This window comes from Callospermophilus lateralis, chromosome 5, assembly GCF_048772815.1.
Source record: "Callospermophilus lateralis isolate mCalLat2 chromosome 5, mCalLat2.hap1, whole genome shotgun sequence".
Lineage (NCBI taxonomy): Eukaryota > Metazoa > Chordata > Mammalia > Rodentia > Sciuridae > Callospermophilus > Callospermophilus lateralis.
The window spans coordinates 145068651-145096009 of record NC_135309.1 but is presented as its reverse complement, the minus strand read 5'-3'; the positions used below and the strand labels follow the sequence as shown (position 1 = coordinate 145096009).

General features: G+C 36.8%; 1 protein-coding gene across 1 annotated transcript; it reads right to left on the bottom strand.

Moving 5' to 3' along the window:
• Positions 1 to 26267, bottom strand: Dnajc21 (DnaJ heat shock protein family (Hsp40) member C21). Its single transcript, XM_076857364.1, has 12 exons — positions 25975 to 26267; positions 19289 to 19382; positions 17599 to 17722; positions 17188 to 17310; positions 16501 to 16805; positions 15316 to 15467; positions 12064 to 12151; positions 8225 to 8383; positions 7772 to 7814; positions 3022 to 3194; positions 983 to 1058; positions 1 to 476 (listed from the first exon to the last, which is right to left on the bottom strand). Exons 1-12 carry the CDS (start codon positions 26069 to 26071, stop codon positions 312 to 314), a joined length of 1599 nt encoding a protein of 532 aa, XP_076713479.1. The 5' UTR covers positions 26072 to 26267; the 3' UTR covers positions 1 to 311.
• Between the last annotated feature and the right edge of the window lie 1092 nt (positions 26268 to 27359).

The window sequence follows — 27359 nt, the reverse complement described above, 5'->3', positions numbered from 1 at the left end:
TTTGTGTTAAAATAATTTAATTCTCCCTGTACATCTCTGTTCACGTGAGAAATCAAGGTACACACTTTACAATATTTACCTGTTTTGAGACATTCAAGTCAATTCAGATGGCAAAAGTAGAATTCAATCACTAGTGAAATGTTTAAAAATATATATATTAAACAAAAAAAAGTCTTTATAAGATAAAAAATAATCTTCCACAATGCAATAAATTGCAGATCACTGAAATTTTAACTCTTTAGATGATTTCAGTTCAGTTTTTGGTTTCAAAATTTAGAGACAGTTAAAAAAAAAGTGTGTTGGCAGAATTTCTATCTGTTTTTACGTTTCTCTTTTTTGCTTCGACTACTTGTTACACTGGTTAAAGATGAAGTTGAAGGTGCTCTTGCATGACCGGTAGCTTTCAGATGGTCAAAAAGTTTATTCCGGGATGGAAATTCACTATGGCAGGTTGTACAGCTGATAAGAACATCACTCTGAGAAGGGGAACAAAACATAAATAAAACAAGTGTTATCACTTGAGAACAGTGTTTAAACATCAAATATCTTCAAAATACAACTTAAAAAAAAAAAAAAAAAAAAGCTACCAAAACAGGTTCACTGAAAGCAGATATTCCTGGAATTTAAATCTCATCAACTAATACCATCAGCTCTAAGCATTCTAAGATTTTCAATGGCATGCACCACACAGACTAGAGAACTTATTTATGCTTCATAATTAATCTTCAGAATTGATATAGAGTTTAGATCACAATATAAAATAGTAACTATTCTAGTATCTAGTATTTCTAATGTACTTCTCTTTTAGAAGAAAAAAATGATAGTAGTAGATATATAAATTCTGCCTTCAGCATGCAAAACCATGATGGATCCACATGTTGCAGATTGTTGGGGAAGGTTTCACCCCATACACATTTTTATCTTAGGACATTATGCTGCTCAAACAAGACCCACCAAAGATGTGAATATGGTTTTGACCTACCAGTATTTGTGGTTCAGCAGGTATTTTGACAGATTTTTTCACATCTTTGGTTTTCTTTCCTTTGGGCTTAGGAACACTGGAAAATAAATTATTTAGCATAACACAAAATAATGTACCCTTTTTAATTGTCACCTTGCTTCAAGAACAATCAAAAGATGAGATGTACTTTAAAAGGCTAGTTCATTAATTTTAATGGCTAATTTAATCTTCACATGGCCAATAAGCAGCTTTAAAAAGTACCTGCAGAGATTAAATTAAATAATAAATTTGGCACAAAAATTAAGTAATTTACTTAAAATAGTTGAAACAAAAAACAAAAATAATACATCTAAAATATCTCTGAATATTTATACAGTGTATTTTAATAAAAAGCAAACCATCTTCATAACCAGTCAGAAGTAATGATGATCTATATGATATTAAGTGCGGTTGTACAAAAAACATCAAGTTCTTGAGCCTTATCATTCAATAATTTCATGGCAATATAAAGACATTATAATGCATTTTTCATAAAATTAAAATTTTCTCCATGTAGGAAATTTACTTTCATTAACAAATGATGTCCTGATCTGGTGGGCTTTCCCCTGTACCCTTTAAACCAGAAACTGCCTGACAGAGCAGTCAGGGTTTTCCTGTTCTGCTTGAACTCTGAATATTTCTCTACACAATTTCCTCTATGAATCTTAAACAGTTGGATACAATACTTTTATTTTATTTATTTATTTTTATGTAGTGTTCAGGATGGAACCGAGGGCCTCGCACGTGCTTGGCAAGCACTCTACTGCTGAGCCACAAGCCCAGCCCCCATATACAAACAGTTTTTAATGAAGCACTTTTCACTAAGTAGCCAGAGTGTCTACATCACTGCAGAGAAGCAGCAGAGCCCCTGCAGAAAGGTCTCAGAGTTAGGAGACCAGTTGAAGGGTGGAGTGGTAATGCATCTATCTCAAACCTACTATTTCTCAGCTCTACTTCATGGTCCACTCCTTGTACCCACCAAGCAGCCCAAGATCCCCTACAAGACACTTAAACCTCATGGAGACAGATGTTCTAGGTGCCTTCGAGTGACTAATCAGACAGAAAGGGATTAACTGCCAGCTTTTCCACCTATCAACTCTTGTCTTTGGACAAGTTAACCTGAGATTCAGTTCCTCTCATTTGTCAAATAGGAACAAACACCTAGCATCTACCAGCTGTGTTGTTCCTTGTCCTCCTTTTCTACACGTAGAGCTTACACGTAGAGCTTACACGTAGAGCCTCAAAGTCATATGTTTCTCTTTCACACTACTCTTCCTGAATTCCCCACACCCCTAAGTGCACTCCACTGTTCTATCACTTCAGCTCCAACATTGAGCTTTTTCACTTACATTGCCACTTTACTCTTGTACTTAGACTTTAGCTGTTTTTCAAGAGAACAAAAACCTGAGGCTACTGTTTAAATCCTTCCTCAAGGAATAAGAAACAACTCTGTATTCTAGAGGAACAGATAAGGATGGGGACAAGGAAGTCAGACAAGAAGCTAGGAGAAGGACTAGATCTCTTCCCTGAGTAAGACTTTCCTCTAATCCACCACTGAGAATTCTGGCAGCACCAGGACTCCAGGGTTTCTTTGAACAGGAAGACCCAAGCTGCTGACCTGTACTCTGACAATGCCATGGGGCTGAACACAGCATGCTGTCCCAAGCATGAAGATTTACTTGGTGAGGCTCGAGGGGAATCAGGGTGGGGAAATAGACTCAAAAGGCAGCCTTGGTCTCATTTGAATGTCAAGGGCAAAATAAAAACAAGGGCAGTGCAAGGAAAACAGGAACTGAATCAGTGCTTCTGGTCATGTTGCTGAACTGTCTGTGACCACAGTACTACAGGATTCTGTTTCTAACAAGCCTGACTCTTTCCTCTGTTTCTCTCTCTCTCTCTGTGTCTCTATATCTATGTACAGTTTATACCTATCTTATTCACGGAAAAGAAATTTTGATATATAAAAGTTATCTTTATCATCAAATTCAGTAATTAGAAAATAATATGCAACTCTCACTTACCTTTTAGCTTCACTTTTTGGATCATCACAAGGTTCAATGGTCTCTGTGACATTGACATTTTCTTGGGGACTATCTTCCAATTCTTTGGCACTGTCTTGATTTAAGTTGATATTTTCTGGATCAACCTTTATTCCTTCTCCAGGTCCATTTTCATTACAATTGTCATCATAATTCTAGGTGAGAAAATATACATGCCATTACAAAAAAAAATATATCTATTACTGATTTCTTATATTATCAAATAGTTATAATAAATTGATAAATGTCCCCATATACTCTAGTAGGTAGATTTCAGGAATTAAAAAGGAGAAGTAGGTACATCAGGCAAGGAGTAGCTCCACTTCAGAGACCTTTAGAATATCGTTCTAAAATACTCATTTAATTATATAAAAATATTAGCAAAAATGGAAGAGAGAATTTTACATATTATGTCCAATCACAATTTAATGAGGTATAGTATTTACATTTTTCCATATTTTCTGATTAGCAATGAGCAACTATTTTTTTATAGTTAGAAAACAAAACATTTAAAAGTGTAAATATTATCCCTAATTCTAACTTTAGAGATTACACCATGAGCTTATGTATGTAACAACAAAAAAATTTTTATAGGTGAAATGATTTGGTTATGAGAGGTGGAACCTAATCAGTGGATTAATCCACTGATGCTGATTAACTGTGTGGTAACTGTAGGCATGTAAGGAGTGGTAGGAGGAAGAAGGCTATTGCTGGCACAACTTTGGATTTTATATTTTGTCTCTGGTGTATACAACTCTCTGCTTCCTGATGTCATTTCTTTTCTTTTCTTTTCTTTTTTTTTTTTTTTAAGAGAGAGTGAGAGAGGAGAGAGAGAGAGGGGGGGGGGAATTTTTTTTTAATATTTATTTTTTAATTATCGGCGGACACAACATCTTTGATTGTACGTCGTGCTGAGAATCGAACCCGGGCCGCACGCATGCCAGGCGAGCGCACTACCACTTGAGCCACATCCCCAGCCCCTGATGTCATTTCTTGATCTGCTATCCTCCACCATGCCCTTCTGCTATGATGTTCTGCCTCACCTCAGGCCCAGAGTTATGGAGTTGGCTGACCATAAACCTAAATCTCTGAAAATGTGAGCCAAAATAAACTCTTCTTCCTTGCAGTTTTTCTTGTTGGGTATACTGGTCAGTTACTCAAAAGATGACTAAAACAGAATTTGGTAACTGACAAGCGGTGTCATTACTATAACTGACCCAACCACATGGTTCAGAAGCCTTTGGAGCTGGTTTTGGGGTGAGGTGGGGGAAATTTTGAAAAGTTTAGATATAGAAGCTGGAAAAGTTTTAGAATGTTATAAGTAGGCTTATGGGCAATTCTAGTGGGAGCTGAGAAGATCAGAATGCTCACAGAACTGTGGACAGTAAAGACTGGGCTCATGGGGTCTCAGAAGAAGAGACTCTACTAGAAATTGAACCAGAGGCCATTCAAGTTATGTTCTGGCAAAAAAGTTATATACACCTTGCCCATGTACTGAGATTTTTTATAAGGTTGAATTTAAAGATGATGTGCTAATTATTCTGGCAGAGAAAATTTCAAGGCAGAACAGCATTCAGGTAGTGGCATGGATATTGCTAGAAGCTTTTTAGATAAGTTTACTGTGATTAAGAGCAGAAAGCAGACAGAAAAATCTGAAAAACTTTGGAGTTCTCGTGGGAATTCCTGGAGAGTTCCCATTGGTTGGGGAAGTGCGGGAACTCCAAAGTAGCAGGCCGAGGCGGACAGTAAAGGTCTAATATACAACCGAATCAATCCAGCATCATCTTAATGGCTTGCCTCTCAACCAATACTATTGGCAAAATGCCAGGGGCCATTCCAACTCGGCTATGGCTCTCAGCAAGCATCCAAGAATTTGCCTTGAATCTCAAATGAGATTTTGGACTGGGACTTTTGGGCAAGGCTGAAACTGTTAAGACTATGGGAACGCTTGTAAATGGACTAAATGCATTTTGCATTATGAGACAGGCATGGACAAAAAAAAGGGGGCATGGACAGACTCTTATAAAATTTACTTTTGAGGAAGGAGTTCAGAAGTAATGTGTTCAAATTTTAGTTACACCAAAGCTCATGTGTAAGACAATGCAAGAATTTTCATATGTGACATGATCTAACAAGAGGTGGAACCTAATCAGTGCATTAATCCACTGATATGGATTAACTGGGTGGTAAATGCAGGCAGGTAGGGTGTAGCTCAAGAAAATACTTCGGGATAAGCCTTCAGAGATTTGTATTTTGACCCCGAAGCAGCTCTTTCTCTTTTCTTCCTGGTTACCGTGTCCTGAGCTGCTTTCCTCCACCATGCTCTTCTGCCATTAATGTTCTACTTCATCTTAGGCTCAGAGCTGGCAAACTACGGATGACTCCTCTAAGCGAGCCAAACTAAACTTTTCATCCTTTACATTTTTTTTCCTGGGTTTTTTTGGTCATAGTGGAAAAAAGCTGACTAAAACAATGAAAATCGTCTACAACAGCCATTCATCCAATACATTTGGCATCTCTTTATAATTCTTGCCTGAACCATTTATTATACTGGTGATTACAGAACAGTGATTTTCTATCTCTATTACTTATGCCACTTAAATTTGTACTAGCTCATATTTTTCTATAATAAAGTTTTCCCATTTCCATTTTCCTAACCTTTTTGTAAACTCAATATAGATACATGAATTTTTTTAATAAAATCAATATGTAAAAATCTACCACCATTATTTCTTTTTATGACTCAAATTTTCTCACATTGGCAAGTTCTGTAAGCAGGGTCTTAAGGACTGATGACATATCTCTATGAGCTTTTTAGCACTTCCTTAGTTTCTAGTGTTAAGTGTTCTAGGCTCACCTTCCCTATCTCAGTCACGGAATCATCCATTCTCCAAAAACCAAGCCTGCCCTTTTTTGTCAGAGAAAAGGAACTTAGAAACCAAGATGTGGGTGTTAACTTTGCTCACTGCTGAGGGATGTCACTACTTCTAGTTCATTGCTGTTTTAAATCATGAACTCCTACCAACATCTCCAATTCCAATCTTCCTCTCTTTTCCTTAATTTGAATTTATATTTCTTTTCTACCACAGAGAATCTAGTTTCTAACAGTATAATATATTTATCCACTATCTCTGTCCTATAAAAGAGTTTCAGAAATACCTTATTAATACTACCAAAACCCAACTAAATTCAAGACTTAGTTTCTTTGCTGTTAACTTTATCTTTTGACTATTATCTCATGAGTTTAGAAAGTGCTTGTGTTCAAAATTCAAAACTTAGCAACCACACTGAAAAGTTGAACTAATCCTTTTTGGTCAGAATCATTTGTTTCTATTTACATTCAGTTTTAGTCCTTTAGGTTTGAGGGCTTTGTTTTATAATTCTTTTTGGTTTATACAACTGGTTTTGTTCTTACTGTTATTTAATCATTCAGAAAACCTTCCCAATTTGGAGTGCCAGAATTCTACTTGCTGCCTGATTCTCTTTGGTCCATCAGTACATGTCTCTACACTGCCTTCCACTTCAAGAGAGCTTAGAAAATACCAGGAAAAGTGCTACATACAGAACACTTATCTGAACCTAACATAACCAGAAATTGTAAACAAGAGGTGCTATAAAGAAATATTAGCTATGGAAGGAAAAAAATGGAGTAGTCATTTGAAGCATTTTGTCAATTAAGAAAATACTAACACAATAGAACCCATTCTCCGTGAATTATAACAGGCTTGTGTTAAGTATAAATTCTTCTTTGCTGTAAACTCTGTCCTTATTCTAGTGGTATTCACACATATAAAGAAAAGAGAAAATGTTCTAAACTAGTGATTATAGGGTCTTTGAGTGAATTATGGTACAAGTAAATTTATTAAAAGAATATATGATTTGCTATGCTGATTTATAACTGAAGCAAAAAAAGTTCCAAATTACAATTTAAACAGTGATTTATTTGTACCATATATCATTTTTGGAATAGGAAAGTGATAAAAACTACCTAATAGATTATTATAACCATTTGGATAAATAAGCCAAATCTAAACTTATGAGAAATTATTAATAGATTACCTAAATGTTTTTAAAAAACATTTACTGCTTATTAATATAACTAAGTTTTATTAAAATGACACAAAATCAATCCAATTTGCTTTAGAACTACCAAATATCATTACTAAAATGGACAAGCTTGCGGTTTTTACAGATTCCAGAGTCATCCATAAGATTGTGTTTGGCATGTGTAATGACACCATAATACTAAAGAATAATACTATAAACTGATTCTGAATACCAACTGTGAAATATTTAAACTTCTGAGTTATAGAAATATTTTCTCAATATATCATTATGAGTTTTTAATCAAATGTTCCTTCTGCAATATTTCATTGATATTGTTAGCAGAATAAAATTAGAAATACAATGATATTCTTAGCTTTAGATTTTAGTTGACTTGAAGTCCAATCATCAGATGTATCCACACTTTTTTAATATGGCACTCAGATAATTCTTACCAGGAGAGTTATACATATGAAAAATTTAAACCTGAAATAGCAATTTAGTTACATATATAGAAGGGGGGACGCAAGGGATAAAGAAAATACTTTCACTTCCTTTTAATCAATTTGATAACCAATATAAAATTATGGAATAAACCTACTCTCTTTAATATAAGCTAAATGGAATGAATGAAAGTTCTGTAACTTGATAAATGATATTTAATGTTAATAAAACCTTTTCAACATACCTGTGCCGGTTTTTGTTTCTTTTTCTTCTGTTTTTTAGAAAGCCTAAGAGCAAATATACACAAAAATGTTAAACAGTTGACTTTGTGAAAACTCACCAAGTGAAAGGAAGAAAATATTGAAATGAAATATTAGTGGTAAAGAAATATTTTAAAATATTTAATATTGTAAAGCACTAAAAATAAAAGCAAAATATTCATATTGTAACTTTTGAGAACAGCAGCAGTGGTTAAATGGTTGCCTAAGTATGAAACTGCTTTTAATATTGTCATAACATATTCTGTAAAAATTAGATCTGACATCATGTCTTTACCCACTTCAACCCGATGAAGTTCCATCAACTATAAGGAACTGAGAAAATATTAGCATAACAGAAAATTTTTAAGACAAAATAGCATTTAAATAATCTCTAAATGTGACAAATATATCTAGTGAAATTTAATATTAAAAAGTACTTTTGCTTTGGTGTATCTTCTATTTCTTCCTCGGAATTGGCATTCAATAGATTTTCATCTATATGAGATCCTGAAAAATTTTCTTCTTCTTCCTCCAATTGTTGTTTTAACAAGGCAACCATTTCCCGATGCTTCTTTGACTTTTCATGATTCTTCATGCTGAAAGAAGAATCTGATATGAGTAGCTGTACTAATGTTCATACATTCTCAGGGAAGTTGCTGGATGATTGCAACCAAGTTGAAATTGCCATATGTTTGGAATTTTTTTTACAGAGCAACAGAAGTTGGTCAGGACTGCCCAGATATTAAGGCCCCTGGGATCTCAGCACTCCCCTCATTTTTTTCCTTTTAATTTTTATATATATTTTTCCTTCTTTTCTTGCAAAATTCTCTATTTGTTATTTTCTCTTAATGCATGATTTTTTGCTGGGAGCCATCAGCCAAGTAGGTATGACAATTTCCTTGCCAGCTACTCCCATGCTGTCTAGTGGAAGGACTCCTGAAAGGTGACCTTGCTCAAGGACCAGGGCGGATCCATGTTTAGGGTATCCCCGGTTTAGCATAATAGGAGATCAGGGTGTTCCCCCTTTAGAATAGGGCGGTTTAGCATAATAGGAGATTAGGGTGTTCCCCCTTTAGAATAGGGCATATCCTGCTGCCTGAGTTCCTCTTGAGTTCTTAGGGTCAGACAATATATTTTGGGAGACAGAAGCCCAGTGGGTGGATTTGGGCAGAGAACGTGGATTTCCCCAGAGCGTGTTTGTAGAAGGCCGGTGTGAGATCGGGAATAAAGAATTGCTGTTTGAATCTACAAGCTGTGTGGAGGCTCATGATTTGTGCCCAGCTTTATTTCAAGAAAATATTATTTTTATGAATAAAATAAAACAAAAAACATTGAATAAAAGACACTATGAGAACAAAAAGGCAAGCCCCACAGAGGGAGAAAATATTTGCCATATATGTATTTTTCAATTCTTGAAATTAAAGCTTTCTCTACAATTTCCTTTTAATCACTAAGTATTTGCTAAAAGTGGCTTCTGTATTTCAGGCCATGCTACAGTCTTTCAGGGATCACTGAAAATGGAAAGATACACATTCTAACTTCAAAAGGAATACCCCTATAGTAATAGTGATATGAAGGCTTGAAGGACAAAAGTAGTTTACTTTCTTTTGCTTTTTCAACAGCTGGTTTTCACCTTCTCAAGCGGAGTCTACCTTCTCACTCCTACTACCCTGAATCTAAGTTCAGACACATGTTTGAAACTGTACAGAATGCTATTTCAATGTATCCACAGGCAACTAAAAAACATTTCACAAAATAGAGCTCACAATATTAGAGTTAGATATACCAGAATGTAGGAGAGTTAGGCCTGGGATATAATTCAATAATAGTGCTTGCCTTGTATGCAAAGAACCCTGGGTTCCAACGCCAGCACGGAAAAAGAAGAAGAGGAAAGTAGGACACCTGTGTCACTCAATACTTCATGTCATCTGTTCAGACTTTTGACTTCCCAAGTTTTGATTACTACTTTTCCTTCCAAGTAAAATTCTCCTTCAGAACAAAGCCCCTTGGATAAATTAAGATATAATCACTGTATTATAAATAAGTGCTCAAAATGATAAGGTCATATCAAAAAGACATAAGAAGCTGGCCTGAAGGAATTCTGAGCACATCTATAAATATGTGATCACACTGACAAAAATTTACAAATTCAATAATAAAATAAAATTAATAATAAATACATAAATAAGGTAGATAAATGGGGGGAATAGAGGGTGCTTGTTTTTACAAGAGAACACCAAATGCTGATTAATAAATGCAGAAGGAGCAGAAAAGCATCATTTGGCAATCAACACAAGGAAGACTTGTAAAGGTCGAGTATTCCTTATCCAAAATAAACATATCGTATCGTAAGATATCTTGGGGATGGGATCCAAGTTTAAACACAAAATTCAGCTATGTTTCACAAACATCTTGTACAAATAGCCTGATGGTAATTTTATACAATATGTTCAATGTGCCTGCATTTTGACTAGGTCCGTTGCAAGAAAAGAGGTGCAGAATTTTCCTACTTTGGGCATTATATCTGCACTCAAAATTTTTGTTTAGGATTTGGGAGAATTTCAGACTTTGAATTTTTAGATTAGCGATACTCAACTCATGCAAGATGAAAATTGTCAATGGATGCTACGTTTGTGGGGGTTTCCCCCTACAGATTAAACATGTTTCTAAGGAAAATTTTTGCAAGGGAAAAAAGTACTAATTCTGCAATAGAAAAACTGAATAACACCTTGATTAGGTAATAAAAATGATCACCAATGAAGAGGTGGCTTTGTGTGTCCTCAGATATGAACCCTTAAGAATGTTATGAAGTATCCACCTGGGATGCACAACTGGAGTCTAATTGTGAAGTAGCAAACCCTAAATAAGATATATTTAAGAAAAAGCTTTTTTGGGGGCCACGGATGGGGGCGATTTTACTCAGGGGTGCTTAACCACTGAGCTACATTCCCAGCCTTTAATTTTTTTTTTTTTTTTTTTTTTAATTTTGAAACAGGGGAAGTTGCTTAGGGCCTTGCTAAATTTCAGGGGCTGGCCTTGAACTTGCAATCCTCCTGCCTCAAATCTTGGAAGTCACTGAGATTACAGGCATGTACCACTGTGCCTGGCTCTCAAGAAATAAACATTTTAAAGTTATACTATACCTCCAAAATATAAATGGCATAAAAGATAAGTTAACTATTATAGATTACATAAGACTAGAGAGACAAATAAATCAAGTGTATGATCCTAGTTTGGATTCAATACTGAAGTAGGGAATATGCTATACAGAATATTAATAAAAAATCAACTAGCAAAACTGGAATATAAGCAATAAATTAGATAAAAGTACTTCACCAATGTTATATGTTCATAACATATCTTCATTCTTCCTATATCAGTAAGTATTTAGAGGTAAAAGCAGTAGATATAAAACTTGCTTTCAAACAGTATAGGAAAAAAGCTGTATGTGTATGTGCACATGCATGTGTGAGTAGAGAAAGCACATGTAAATGGAGCAAAATAGTAGCAACAAGTAAATAGGTACACCATATTTTATTCTTGGAACTTTTCTTTGGGTGTGATATTATTTCCAAATTAAGAAAATAATAATAATTCCAAAAAACTCTCACTACTGCATTTTGTTTTGTTTTTTGCTTGTTTTTAACTTTTCTGCCTCTTACTGCTTCTTTTAGTACTCTGCCAATTCTCCTTAGCATTACCCAGTAATACTTGTTCACATTGCCACAACCACATTCTCATCCTTCACTCTCCTTCTACTTTCAGGCGTTATGCTTCTTTTCCCTAGTGGTGTGACTCTCATTTTTCTCCCATGTACTGCTCCTTCTTTTCTGATAGAATCCTTTTAAATGTTTCACTCTTCATCACTATTCCCACAAGATGAAGTGATTCCCCTTTAGTAAACAGACTCTTGGCAGGACAAGTTTAAAGTTTCTAGGATGGTATTAACAACATCCATGGAACAGCAATGGTTGGACATTTGATGCCAATAATGGGGATAGATGATTGCAGTCTAGCCTCCTCAACTGTATGACTATGTCTTGTCTCAACAAGCAGAACTTCTTTCTGGAAACATCATGTGTGTTTAAAAAGCAGATATTACATAGGAATATTGAGATGAATGACAACTGATACAACAGGCTTAACTACTGGTACAAAAACTTCTTTCTTCCCAGTAGGGGTTAGTGATCTACTGCTGTAAGCAAAGTCTTTTAAGGACATTCAGTGTTACATTTTACCTCAAAAGAAAAGGTGAGTTCAATGATATTAAACTTACGCCTTTTCTGTCTTGAAAGATTTGTCACATGCTGGGCAGTAAAGGTCATCAAAAAGCTCAGTATCCTCCGCCTCATCACTATCTTTACCTAAGAGAGGAAAGCATATAGTAAGAATCCTATTTGGTTAGAATACAAACCTAAAGTAACAAATGATAAATGAATCTAAAACAAAAATAAAAACAAAACCAAAAGCAAACCAACCATAGGCTGTCAGGACTTGAATTGGTCTTTCAAAAGCAACAAAAGCTTTCAAATAAATCACCCTATTTTACATATTCTTTTCATAAGTATGCTCAGAAGATTCAGAAAATCTGTGAAGTCCTAAGTGGGAACTCAGTACATAACATCAAATGCCATTTTAATATTCAACCACAAAGCAGGTTTTTCAACAAAGGTTTTTTACAATTGTGATCTACTCTGATAAGCTTAAACTTAGCTTACCACAGTCCATTATTACTGAACAGGTCTTAAAACAGTATATTATATGGAAAAGTTTAAACATTTTCTTTACAGCCCTTTTTTATAAGCTTGAGGTTTTATTAAAAACAGAATAATTACTATCATTGTAATCCCATGAAATCCAAGTGACTAAGGAGCTCAAATGGAATTCTTCCATCAACAATCCCATATTCTACTTTTTAGGAAATAAAAAATAAATTAATGCCATTTGTGATTTATTATTACCAACAATAAAGATCCCAAGGTATCTCTTTCATATTCTACATTCTGGTTCTTTATAAGTAATGTTAATATAAGTCTGAAGAACTACTCACTGAAGTCACAAATAACCAAAATACATCCTATTAGGGTTAATGTCCAGGACAGTAGTTCCCCTTAACCACAGGATTTATTCCAAAACCTTTGGTGGATACCTGAAATCACAGATACTACCAAATTATATAAATGAATGCCTTTTCCACCTTAACCAAGCACTTACCACAAACGGTGGCTGTAACTTTGAAGTTTGAAACTGAATAGTAAAACTAGTATGGATTGTTTTTTTTCTTTACAACTTCATAGTTACAAGATTCATGCTTACTTGATGAGTTCTTAGTAATCTCTGCACGACTTTTTTCCTTTCCTTAAGTCAAAAACTTCCACCTTTTATTTTATTTATTTATTTATTTACATTTATTTATTTAGGTACCAGAGATTGAAGCCAGGAGCACTTAACCACTAACCACATCCCCAACTGTTTTTTTTTATTATTATTTTTTTATTTAGAGCTAGAGTCTCACTAAGTTGCTTAAGACCTCACTAAGTTGCTGAGGCTGTCCTTGAACTTGAGATCCTCCTGCCTCAGCCTCCTGAGTTTCAATGGGATTACAGGCAACTTTTCATTTAAAGAAAGCACTTTATTAAGGCTTTTATTTGGCATATCATAATTGCCAGCATTGATAGTCTTGCATTTTGGGATCATTATTAAATAAAACAAAAGGTTACCGGACCAAAAGCACTGTGATACCATGACAGTCAATCTGATAACCTAGAGGGCTACTAAGTGACTATGAGTAGTATATACTCTGGAAAAAGGGATGATTCCCTTTCCAGATGGGGTGAGACAGAATTGTGCAAAATGTGCAAAGATTAATGCACAATTTAAAGTTATTTATATAATTTTCCATTTAATATTTTCAGACCACAGCTGACCAAAAGTAACTGAAACAATGGAAGGTAAAATCAAAGTGGGACCTACTGCACGTGGGGTTATTTTCCAATTATGTGTGTACTTTCAAAATATCATATACGTGAAATAATCTTTAATTAATCAGTTAATTTAGAATGCTGGATTTGAAGTAAAAAAAAAAATCTACATCTCAAAGTGGGTTATGTTCTCAGGTTTATGCCAATCTCTTAGACTCTTACTTTCCTCTTCAGTAAAATGGATATAATTCCATTGGCAAAATCTACATTTAAAGGGTACTTCATGAGGATTAAGTGAGATCTTGTATATAAAAGGAAAATTATAGTATTTGCTGTTAAATGGATGGAACTAGAGACTATCATGCTAAGTGAAATAAGCCAATCTCAAAAAAAACACAAAAAAACAAAGGCTGAATATCCTCTCTAATATGTGGATGCTAACACACAATCAGCATGTGTGTGGGGGAGAAGAAATTCACTGGATTAGACAAAGGGAAATGAATGGGAGAGAAGAGGGATGGAACTAGGAAAGGCAGTAGAATGAATCAGATATAACTTTCCTACACAACCCGTGTAACGCCACATCGTGTATAACTACAAAAATGGGAAGATATACTCCATGTATGTATAATATGTCAAAATACATTGTCATGTATAACTAAAAACAAAATATAAAAATTAAAAAAAAAAGACCTTATAAAGTATAAAGCTGTGAATTAAGACATTTCACATTTATAAAGTGCTTTATAATTTTCAAAGCACTTTTTCACATACTATTTCTGATTCACTAATAAAACACTTCATTTCCGAATCATTTTGAATGAATAAAAATTTGTCATTTTATCGTTCAGGCTACTAGTAAGAAAAAAATCACATTCACAGCTATGTGAAATTAGTAAACTATTTATATAATTTGGTTTTATTTATGGAAATGCCAGAGGCAGTGTGGAAAATCAGATATACAGCTATTCTCAAAAATGCCAAAACCTCACTTTTGGCGTAGTCACTTGCTTATGCTTTAATGATAGAGGCACAGAAAATATTCTGGGACACTAAGAGGAGCCTTTCTACAAAGTTAGAAGAAAGAGAAATAATTAATACATACCACACAGACTTTTGCACAAAATCCGCTTTTCTGGAAATAACTGCTATTACAACTTGACCTACTGTTTAACTGCATTTTCTTTGAAAGGCCAGTCAGTCACACTTCTGAATATGCTCACCTGTCATTACATTTAAGCAGCCAGAAATTCAAGTCATTTAGATTACAGACAAAATAACTTATAAACAAACTACCTGAATTAGACTGCTTCAATAGAGTACCTATGTGAGACCCATACAATTATTTTTAATTAAAAAAATTAAATTAAAAATTGGGAGATGTTCCATAAAATCCAGATTTCCAGCTTTACTTAGAAAGCAAACAAAAGAATGAAAACTCTGGCACAGTGCTGGCAATAATCAGCTGGAACTCAAGGATCCTCTGGGTTTTCCCTTCCTACTGTCCAATTCCTGGGTCCCTTTACTGGAACTTGTAGTGTTCTGAGTGTACATCCTTGCACACAATAAAATTTATTTCCCAAAATTTGTTAGTCAATAAAAATTACCATCTTGTCCATCTTTAAGCTCATGCTGCTCCATTTCATTATCATCTGATCCATCTCCAAACTCCTTTTCATATCGTGCTTCCATCTCCCGGAGTTCCTTCTCCAAATCGGCCACGGTCATCCAGCTCTGTTCTCTGTACTGTTCTGCCAGTCTAGATTCACAGAACAAAGCCTTACTCTGACAAGCATATCTCTACAAGGGTTTAACTCGTTTCTTAGGCTTAAAAATCTATCCCCTAGAGACCTTCTTCCTCCCAAGCTGTAATGCTTACAAACCTAAACCCTGTGCTTAAGTTAAATCTCTGGCAAAGTCACTGAAACCTGTCACCTAGCTGGTTTTAATTGCTTTATAATGGGTTTTAAAACATAAATCTTTACAGCATGTAAAAAGTCTTCAGATCACTTTAAGTCAAATATAATACTAATCTTCAAAAGATGACAGGTGAAATAAGTAGAATTTTTAGTAAGTGAATGACTTGTAACAGAATACTACAATGTTCTAGACCCAAATGTTTATAGTTTACTCTTAACAACAAAACTTTAAAGAAACTAAAATGAACTTAATATCTCAGAATTATCAACAAAAATGCAATGTTGCATGGTGGTTAAAAACAAGGCCCTAAAGTAACTTGGATCTGATTCCCGGCTCTGTGATTGACTAGGTATGTGACCTTGGGCTTTCTGTCTCATTTCTTCACAAGAATGAAGAGGATAAAAATTCTACACAGAGGACTGGGGTTGTGGCTCAGCGGTAGAGTGCTCGCCTCGCACATGCGAGACCCTGGGTTCGATCCTCAGCACCACATAAAAAAATAAATCAGTGAAATAAAGGTGTTGTGTCCAACTACGAATAAAAAATAAAATTAAAAAAAAAGAAAAAAAATTCTACACAGAATTGTGGTGGGAAAGCAATCAGAACAGGGCCTTGCACACAGTAAGAATCCAATTAACATTAGTTACTATTATATTTTATAAGAATCTATAAAGGACTTCAAGTATAAAGGGCCTCTAAAGAAAAATACCCAAATTAAAATGAAAATGTTTTCATAATGGGTGAAAACATTTTACCTAATGCCAGGATTAAATCACAATAATGACTGAACATGACATGAGAACCCAAAATCTGGTCCCTACTGATGCTGCCCTTGATCCCTCCTAAAACTGAGAAAGGAGCCAGTCACATACTTTGCCTGCTTTAGTTTCTGTTGCCGTCTCATCTCCTCAGCCTTCCTAGCCTTCTCTGCATTCTGTTCCTCTACAAGCTTCCGATGTGCCTGCACTCTTTTATCTCTTTTCCGGATGAAAGCTACCAGCTGCCGAACAAGCTCATTCTTCTCTTTCCTTGCTTTGTCTCGAATCTTTTTGTTTTCTTTTTCCATGGCTCGTTTTTCCCAGCGGTTTGAAGCTTGCCGTGTATCATACTCTTCCTTCCAAGCAAAATTCTTTTGGGTGCAGAAACTCTGCCAATAAGCGTAGAAAGGGTGGACTACCTAGTGACAAAGAAAATAGGTAAAATTCTACTTTTTTTAAAAAAAGCAGTAAATATTAATGATCCAAAACATCCCACTTTCTTTTTTCATATATATATAGCAATCCCACTAATCAATGCACAATCCTTTTAAGGATTTAAACTACTCTTCAACAGATTTAAGAAAAAAAGAAAACAATCTTACTGGCCAAAGAAAAAGATTATGGTTCATTTACAGAAAAAGCAAAGAGTGTGGCTCTGAGAGAACAGCATGTTCCTTCAAAAGAAGAGAGGATAAGAGAAGTCGTCATAACACAGGACTTGGACTCATTTCTTTAAAAATCAGAAAATGGGATAAAGAGTGATAAATGCTAATTATAAAATGCAATGCGCTTGTCTTTTACCGTATCATAGTCACTCTGGGAGTCTCCAAAAGTTGGGAAATCCTCAACATCCTCCTCTAACACAGATTCCAGTTCTTCCTTTGCAATCATTTCAAAAACACTACGATACACTGTGTAAAAACCCTTAAAAAAAAAAAATCAGAAACACAAATACTTAATATTTTTATAGTCTAATCACAAAGAAATATTTTAAAATGTAAGATGAAAAACTCTTCACAATGAAAATTTATAGAATTCAGCTCTGGTCAATGCCAGTACATTTAGTATCAATTAGAAGTTTTTATGTAAATATGAAGGCACTGAATTTTAAAGGTTCAAAATGAACATTGCTTCACTTTTTTATTTTAGAATACTTTTAAGAATTCTCTATTTGAGTCTTACTTAAGAAATTAAGACTTTCACTTATCTTACCTTTTCATCGTCTCCATAACCAGAGTAACAGGTAACAGTGAAATAGTGAAGCAAATCTAAGCTGTCATCTTGGTATTCTCCATCAAGCCCTCCTTTAAGTAAGGCCTCTCTATGATTATCATACCTTAAAAATAAAAAAATAAAAAATAGGCACCCTTGGTAAAAGCCAAATAAATAAGAATTCAAAGGACTCCTCACTATATACCAACCAAAATGTCAGTATACATATTTCAATGTGTCCAATATACAACCAATTTTAAGGAAATATTAACATGAAAAGACTTAAGCCTTTTAAAAAACTGTGCTATAGCTCCTAACTTTATGTAATATTAGCCCATATGAACAGAGAAATTTAAAAAGCCAGTAAATTTCTATGATTCTCCTAGAAAGGTGCATTTGCATAGGAAAGAAACAGTACAAATAAAGACAATATTGGACACAATTTGGTCCATAAGTAAATTTGAGAATTTACCAAATTGCAAGATAAGACTCTTTGTATGTTTAAGTAAACTTAAATCTATGAGCTTTATACATACATAATTACTATTCATATTAACTCTGTAAAGGTAGTTACTATCATCACTGTTTAATACAATGGAAAACTAAATTTCAGTGATATTAAATACTGTCCATGATCATAAAATCCACAAACAGTATCATCAGAATTCAAAACTAGGTCTCCCGCACTGGGCAAATCAGGTTCCTGCCACTACATGGTACTGCCTCAAGGCAATAGGAGAGCTACCAGGCAGGAGCTTTATGTAAAAAGACATGAAAGTTCCTGGGTCAAGAAAACAACCTAAATTCTAGAGAAGAGGCTTTAAACAAGAGGAAGTCAGGGAGGAATCTGAAAAGTTCCAAGAGGAAAGCAGAATTTCTAAGGCCAGATCTCCAAATTCTTCAGGCAGTAAAAAGTTTAGGAATCTCTGATTTTCTTATAAAAGACAATTTTATAGAATTTTCTTCACAATCTCTCTTTGAGAGTCAGCTGTTCTGCACAATGCTGAATGCACAGACAATACACAGTAGCACCAAACACCACCTTCACTTTGTAACAGCAGGATCTTGCATGTCTGTGTCAGGGTTTAAAACTTACCACTTGTAAAAGGTTAATCAAGAATCTGAAAACTCACAACTTTCAAACACAGAAACTTTTATTTAGAAATGAAATTAAATTATCTAGTAAAAGTATCTGTCATAAATATAGAAACTTAACAAATATCTTCACATATTTTATGTATAATTCTTGTATTAAACACTCTTGTTTTTGTTTGTTTGAAACAAGTCTCACTTTACTGCCTAGGTTGGTCTTGAATGTGAGATCCTCCTTGCCACCCAGATCTACTTAATTTAAGGACAAGTCAGTCTTATTCCTGTTGGACATCAGTAAATTTGTCATACACCAAAGGGACCAAGTAATAAGAAATCACTTAAAGTATAAAAATTAAAACTACATAAAATCACCAAACTTTGTTTAATCACCTATTAAACCAGATAGTAGCAAGAAGTATCTCCAAAGTTCCTTCCTACCATAATACTGCATTTTACATAATGAATAACTGATAGATGCTTCAGAACACACTGAAACCATCTAGTGTATTAATTAAAAAAAAAAAAAAAAAATCAAACCTATATTGATGATCCCTTCCAACAAAATAAATGAGGATGGGAAAGACAAGGTGATGCTTACCATGCTCTTTCCTGAGGGTCGCTCAACACATCATATGCTGCTTGAATTAATTTAAATTGTTCAGCTGCTTCTGCGGCGTTATCCAGATTTTTATCTGTTAAAATAAAATTACAAAATTCCATCATTAAAAAAGTAGAAGGCAGACTGTCAGGGAGAGTCTTCCATCACAAAGGCCAAACAGATGAAGAATATATAAAATAAAGAAAAACAACTAAGAAAAACAGAAATCTATGATGACAGTTGATAAGCAGCAATCTGTCACAAGCATCTATAAGTCTTGGTGTTATCACTGAATCTTCAACCTGGAATCCACAAATAGAAACCTTAAGTAGCATACATTTTATTTCCACAATGAGAAAAAAATTCCAAATCAGTTACATAAAGACTGTTATTTATCTAGTATCTCGTGCTAGATTACTTTTAGTGTTCATATTTTTTTTGTCAGTATACCAAAATAAACTTCATAAAATTAAAAATATACAGATACTAATTATTCTTCCCTTAGCTGTGGATTCTGATAGCATCTTTGTTTCAGGTGGTAGCTGGCACTCAGTGATCTCCTCCTCCAGGCACTCATATCCTATGCTGTTTGTTCCCTCCCTCATTAGTAGGGTTGGTCTCTGTGACCAACAGCAGGGGCAGGAGTAATAATACATCCTGTATACGATGAGGTTATGAAAGACTGCAGTTTCTATCTTGGGCTCTCACTCTCTCTGGGCATAGTTAAAAAATGCCACAGCTGAGGAACCAGACAGCCTACGGAAAAGTTCATGGGGTAAAAACTGGAGGCTCTCAGAGCTGTAGGCACCTTGGGCATGCCAACAACTACATGCATTAGCCTAGAAATGAACTGATTCTCTCAGTGATCATATAACCTCAAGAGAAGCCCTAAGCAAAAATCACCCAGACAAGTCATTCCCAATTCTGAGTCTCAGAAACTTGGGAGTCTATATAATAAATAGATGTCTGCTGTTTTTGTTGCTTTGTTAATTTGTCTTGTGGCAATAGAAAACTAATACATTTGAAAGGAAAGTATTTTAAGAATATCAAAGTTCTTTAAGCTACAACTTAATACTTATCTTCTAAGAGGTTAGATAAAAGATATGACAGAAATATATTCCCTATAAATATATCCCTACAGATACTACCTGTATCACTGACTCTCAAAGGCATCTTAGTACTGCCTTTTCTCAGATCTCAACACAACGATCCCAGTCCTGTAGGTGGCCTTCTGCTCAACACTTAATACTGACAATACTTAAGTGTGGCAATTTGCCATGGCTGTTTTTACTGATGCTTTAACACAAAAAGCTTTATAGACATTTTAGAATCATGGTCTTTTGTAAAAGTGAAAGAAACCTTATGTTAAGTAAAAATTATCTCTTATCTTTGGAACCTCTCTGTATATGAGAAGTAACACAATCTGATAGTAACTCAGCTAGACAAGTGCTGAGTTTTTCAGCCAATACCCCATCTCCCTACCCACTTTTTCTCTGCACTGAGTACTCCCACTTCTTATGGCACATCAGAATCCGTTATTTCCAATACAGTCTAAGCATAGATGATCAATGAGCCACTTGTTACTTCTGAAATATTACCCTTTTAATCACTATAACCAATTACATTAATTCCTAAGCAGCAGCAAACCATCGTACAGAATTAATGGTTGGCAAAGGTTCATATTTTTTTCTTTACTGACAAGTCTATTACTAACTGTACAATCAGTTACTTTCATAAACTCAAAGATAGGATTTAATCCATTCTGTGACAGACACTATAAGTTAGATCATTCAATACCCTCTCCTCCTTTTTTCTTTAGTCTCTACTGGAGGTGAGGGGTGTGCAGGGGCTGGATATACACAGATACTTGCTTATCCAACCACCCTGGGTGGTAGGAATAGCCTTGTAACAAGGTTCTGACCAATGCAATGAAAGTAAAGTTATATTTTCTTCCTCCTTCCTCTTTTTTATTGTCTTACATATAGATGTAATGGCTGAAGCTTCAGCAGCTACCTTGAGATCAAGAGAGAAAAGTCAAGAGCAGTGACATTGAACATTTTTTACCAAGATCATGAAATAAAGTATGTTGGTAAAGATGTCTTATGGTAAGAAAAATAAACTGGTTAGGCTTTCTGCTACTTCCGATGAATCTAGCAATTATATCTTGTTGTGACCCTTTTGCAATCAGGTTCTAGGTAGAACAGGACACATGGAGCTCTGTTGCAATTATTTGAGATTTTTGACTATCTCTCTGTAACAGATGTTCCCAGTGGCAATATACCCAGTTAAAAAATTTCAGACTTTCTTTTTTTGTGTGTGGTTATCAGGTGGCAAGTTTTAGCCACTAAGTGAAGACTCTCAGGAAAGACACTGTTCCCTTGAAGAAAAGGGACCTGGGTGACACTCACAGTGTGCCCTTAAAGTATTAGTTGTGTCCTGCCCAAAGCTAAGGTGTAAGCTTACAGATGAAGCCATACTCAATTTAAAAATGTGGCAAAGACTGCTGGCTACCTTCTCCTTCCAGTTAACCCTGATTTTAGATACTTGGCCCCAGAAATAAAGAGTTCATTTCTCAGCCTCCCTTGAAGCTTGGGTGTAAACAGGTAATTAAGCTCTGGCCAATAAAATCTATAAAAATATTATACAGCAGTTTTTAAAACTCCTTAAAAGGTAACTAGCACACACTCCTGCCCTTCCTTTATTCTGTCCTCCCACAAGCTGCTATCTTGGATGACAGGTGAGCAAGCCATCTGAGAGTTCCTCAGCAGAAAGTCCAAAGGTTTCATGGTTGAAAACAGCTATTCCAGGCCCCAGCTGTCTTATCTCTGAACCTCTACACAGAAAACAATTCACTTCTGTTTTTGAGGCTTTACTGCCTAAACTTGATATAAGGATTCGAACCCTAGGGAGAGTACTATGGAGCAGGTCTCCAATGGACTCATCAAGCAGCTGGAGCTCTCAGGACAGGCCTCCTCCAGATTTCTGGTCATGTAACAACTTTTTGGATTAGCCACTGTAGCCAGCTTCCCATCACAGGATGTAGAGCACAATTCCAATACTCCTTCAAGGTCCAGCTACAAAGAGTTATGAGTTCTATGTCTTCACCAAATCATTAAAAACATGTTCAAAAGGAAAAGAATAAGGACAGAGTCCTGTAATGTTCTGGCATTTTCCAATATTCACTTCAATATTCATCAAGCACACCTCAAGTAGGGCTCCCAAACAACCAGAGCATCACGATCTAACCAGTCTACACTTCTTCTCTGGCATCCTAGGACAATTGGGAAAAATTTTAAGTCTGAATATTATTTTTGTCAGACAAAAAGAAAAAAAAGAAGTCCAAATTAAATGACCTACAAAAAGCCAGCAACTGAATCTTCCTAAATACAACAAAAACAGGTACCTGTAAGAGAGGGGGAAAGGTGTTTATTTTTTCTTTTTACCAGTATTGCACCTTGTCCTCCTCCTTTGTCCCATTCTCTTCTTTCCTCTCCTGAAGAAATCTAGAGAAAGCTAAAGCTTTAATTAAACACACAAACCCCATGAACATACCATCTAAAAATACAGTCTCATCTCTTACTAGGTAATTTTTTTCAATCTGTCATATGGCTTTCTATTTCACATAAATATATCAAACTCAAATCTAAGTGTAATAAGGTAAACAAGCAATAATAAGGCAAGTTTACATTTTCTATATTCGAAAGTCACATGTATTACAAATCCAGTCACTGGAGTTTAAGTAGTTCATTCTCACACTATCTTTGTGCTTTTCTCACATTCACTCTTCTGCCCCCTCCTTAACTTTTTTACAGTGCCTTCTGGAAGATTTCAAGGGTAGTGCCTTTTAAACCTGGCCTTGGCTCCCTGAAAACACTCTACAGGTCTCTTGGCTCCTCTTGCCACAGCACTCCGACAGCAGGCATCTGTCTGGCCACTGATCCTTTGCTCTCTCCACAGGTAAGAAGTAGCATTTCTGTGGGTTATGAACTCCCATTTTTACCCCGTATACAGACTGCAGAATCACATCGGTTGAATCAAATGTATGAAATATGATAAGTCAAGAACTATGTAATGTTTTGAACAACCAATAATAAAAATTAAAAAAAAAAAAAAGAAGTAGCATTCCTTTGAGATTCAGACCATTTGGCCAACCATCCTCTTCTCTTCATCACTGTTCAATTGTCTTCCTGACTCAATGAAAAATTTGGTACCTGGCTCAGAGATTTCATATCAGTTTAGTGACTTCAATTTCTTGACCTCCTGACCTCCATACCTCTGGTCTTGTGCCTTCCATTACCCACTCCCAACAATAGTCTGAGAGAAACTTGAAAAACCTGAATCTATCATTCCCCTGCTTCCAGGTCCTTGATGGCTTCAGGTCCCAATGCCCTCAGGCTAAAGCCCTACTCCAGTTTACCAAAACTTCAGGACCAGCTCTGCTTACCTGGCCATGCTCATCTCCTCCTCATGTTCTCTCCTGCGTCTTTCCCCTCAGATGTCACTTCTTCAGGGATGCATTTTCTGAATGGCTCTCTCCATCTCTGCTCCCCGCCCCCACACACACCTAGTCCAGAGTGAGTACATGGACTCATAAGCACCTTATATTTGTCCTCATACAACCCCCTTCTCACACCATACTAAAAATTACCCATTCCTACCTGTCTCTCCCACAGAATGCAAATGCCACCAGGAAAGGGTCTTTCCCACCCTGTTCACAGAGCTCAGGAAATAGTCATTGATGAATTACTGAAAGTGTGCCTTCACAAAAGGGATCTCATAGGTGGAACTATTGATCCCACTGGAAATTATTCTCAGCTCCCCCATGAAAAAAAATAATTTTTTTCTTCTCTTTTTTTAATACCATAAAAAACAAACAAACTTTCTATATCAAGGACACATTATTCTCTGAAGCAAAGTTTAACCCCAGAAATATCTAACATAATGCCCTGTGCATAGAACAAAATTAAACATCTGAGAAACACACTTAACAGAGCAAGCAAACCAAAATCATGTTTCTGTGGGAAAATAGGAATATACAAACATTTTCAAACTTAAATGTATTTAGGATGACACAAACTATGATTATTCAGTTAGTTCCTGGCAATCAGTTCCTGCATTCATTAACATTTGCATACTTATTCCTTTCTTCCTCACAGTGATTACTCACCAAATCTAGTAATCTTTCCTTTGCACTATCTGAACCTTTCCCCTCAACCTAGCCCTAAGCACAGCTTGGGTTCTCCTTAGTTGTTCCCTGACCATGGCTAGCCCTATATAAATCACTCAGTGCCTTCATAGTACCCTACCAAAATATCTTAGTAAACAGGTAATGATAGTTACCTGTCATTCTGCCAATACACTTCTACTATTTTTACACTATTTTTGGATTTATTAATTTTGCCTGTCTTCTTACTTCCTGCTATGATGAACATTTAGTTCACTTATTTCTGTCCTTCCAATATATGTATATATTTTTTAGTTCCTCTCTTGGTAATTACTATTAATTGAGTAACATGCTAATAACCCTATTTCTTATTCCATCAATTACAGACATTCTCTTCTGACTCTGCTCCCCAGTATTTCTTTAGCTCTTACCAATCCCTATTTTTCCTTCTTTCTATAAACACTGCCTTTGCTAAACTCCTTGCTGGAAGATCTTTTGCCCACCACCAAAGTTCTTCCCATCCTTGTTAGTTCATTTGTCCACATTCCATTCTTCCAGGACCCAATCCAAGTTTCTATAAAGAGGGAAAACCTCAGGATCTATAATTACATAGTGATAACTCCCTCCTTGAATTTCTGGGCATTTACTAGTTTTTCTGTTAGGTATGTTGTGCTATTTTTTCTTTGCACTTATAGTTAACTCTTAATGTGTGTGAGGAATGTTTTCCCAACTAGACTGTGAAATTCCTGCCGTGGCATTTCATAATCTACGTGTTACACAGTGCGGTGACTTGCATATATTGGAGAGTCTCTGTTTACTAATTAATGGTTAAAATAAAAGCCTCTTATTAAAACTCCCCAAAAGCGGAGATTCAACTATGGTCTTAGTGACCCAGTCTGGAAGATCAGATTACTTCAGAAAAGTCGCACAGGCCTGGATACAAACAAAATATCCAAAGAAGGCGCATGTCAAAGTGAACATACAAAAACTTCATTATGGAAGACACCTGATTAGAACTCTTCATCTGAAGACAAATGTCCAATTCACAGGGTGTGTTTAAGCAGCCCACTAAAAGAAAAAACACAGGCATCCCTTTCTAAGACATCCTACTGGCTCCCTGGTCTTCACTTCAGGAAGAAAGGAGTCCTAGGTGAGCTCTAAGCAGCTGGGGTTCCCCAGCCGAGTTCAGGGCAGCTGAGGGAGGAACGCCGGAGGCTGGGCCGGCAGGACCGGCAGGGCGGAGGCTTGCCAGGCCGACTCCTTCCAGGGCAGGGCAGAACCCAGAGGTTCTGAGCAGAACCTGCGAGAGGGCAGGTGAAGTCGCCAGAGTGTGGGCTTCCCAAACACGGGCAATGCGGGAAGGAGAGGGGCGTCCACCGCAGGATGGGCAGACTGCGCGCTGCCACCCGGCCCAGCGGCAGGTAGGTCGCGCCCGTCAGCCTCCCGGTGTCACGCGGGACGGGGTGAGAAAGGTCGCCCGGGCTTTTCCCAGCGCCGCGGCGGTTGCGGGGCGGTAACCTACCCGGGTGCCATTTCAGGGCCAGCTTCCGATAGGCCTTCTTGAGCTCCTCCTCGCTGGCGTCGCGCCGCACCCCCAGCGCCTCGTAGTGACACTTCATGGCCGGGCCCGGCAGAGGGTTGTGGCCGGGGCCCGGGACGGGGCCGGGTCCGGGACCCGGGCCCGGACCCGAGCGGCGGCGGCGGCGCTGGTTGTCCTCTCCTCCGGCGGGAGCCCGGCGCCCGCACCCAGCCAGCCAGCGAGCGTGGCGGCGGCGGCGGCGGCAGCGGCGCGGGGCAGCGGAGGCGCGCGGCGGCGGTAGGCGACGCGGGCTGCGGCACGCGGGCGCGCAGAGGGGGCGGCGCCGGCGGCCGCGGCTCCGCATGGGCGGGGGCTGGGCTCTATTCCGGGAAGAGCCGCGGGGAGGGAGGCGGGGCTTCGTAGGGGCTCTGAAGGAGTGGGAGGCGGGGCCTCCGGGCAGTGGGCGGGGCCAGGGCGGGTGTCATTGTGAGCGGCACAAAACGCAGTGGGTGAGTGACTCTGACTGGACAGCCCGCTTGAGGGCTGAGGCGGGAGGGAGACAAGGTTGGTATGGGAAGAATTCTCGAAAATATCATGGGGTTCAGATTATTTCTCAACTAAGTCCCCTTTGTAATAGATGAGGCAAATGGGGCTCTGAGTAGTCAAGTGGTTGGCTCAAGTCTCCTTCTCTATGTAATGGCAGGATTCATTGGACTACATTCACTTCCTGGCAGCTGCTACTTGGTAAAAACCTATGCTACCACTCACTTTGACCAATATACATGAGAAATGACATTAAAGGAGATTGTATAAATCAGCTTATCAAACAATTTAAGAAAACATCAACACATTTAAAATAACCAATACACATGGAATTGTGATGATCTATCCATCCATTACTTTAATCCTCTGGCTTCATCCTACTTGCCAGATTGGTTTAGATTAAGAAAGCAATTATGGGATAATTTTTAATCAACAAGATTTGGGTTATCTGACTAGATTAACTGTTCTGCACTAATGGAAGATCTGTAAAAAAATATTCCAATTTAATAAGGTTTGAAGAAACATGGGACCTTTCCCCTCCTGTGAATGGATTTGGTGGGAGAGGTTCTTTTTATTCCCACTATATCTGCCTTCATGTACAAAATCTGGAAGTCACTTGCTTTTTTTTCCCTTCTGAGAGACCTATTTTTGCCTATAACAATGTTTAGAAATTTTAAAGACAATGACCCTGAATATAAATTTCAGTCTTAAGAAAATAATAGATTAACTTCTAAATGAACATGGATTTGAGAGATGATCCATTCCAAGTTCACTCAGAAAAGGTATCCATATAAATGACTGAAAATTTGGGGCATAAAAACATTGCCATATGGAAATTGATTGTT

Excerpts from the sequence above, each read along its gene's own strand:
- Dnajc21 (XM_076857364.1), bottom strand. The coding sequence starts at position 26,071 with ATGAAGTGTCACTACGAGGCGCTGGGGGTGCGGCGCGACGCCAGCGAG. Across the intron at positions 17,723-19,288 it reads GACCCTCAGGAAAGAGCATG|GTATGATAATCATAGAGAGG; the intron begins GTAAGCATCACC and ends TTTATTTTTAAG. Across the intron at positions 7,815-8,224 it reads GAAGATACACCAAAGCAAAA|GCTTTCTAAAAAACAGAAGA; the intron begins GTACTTTTTAAT and ends ATTTGCTCTTAG.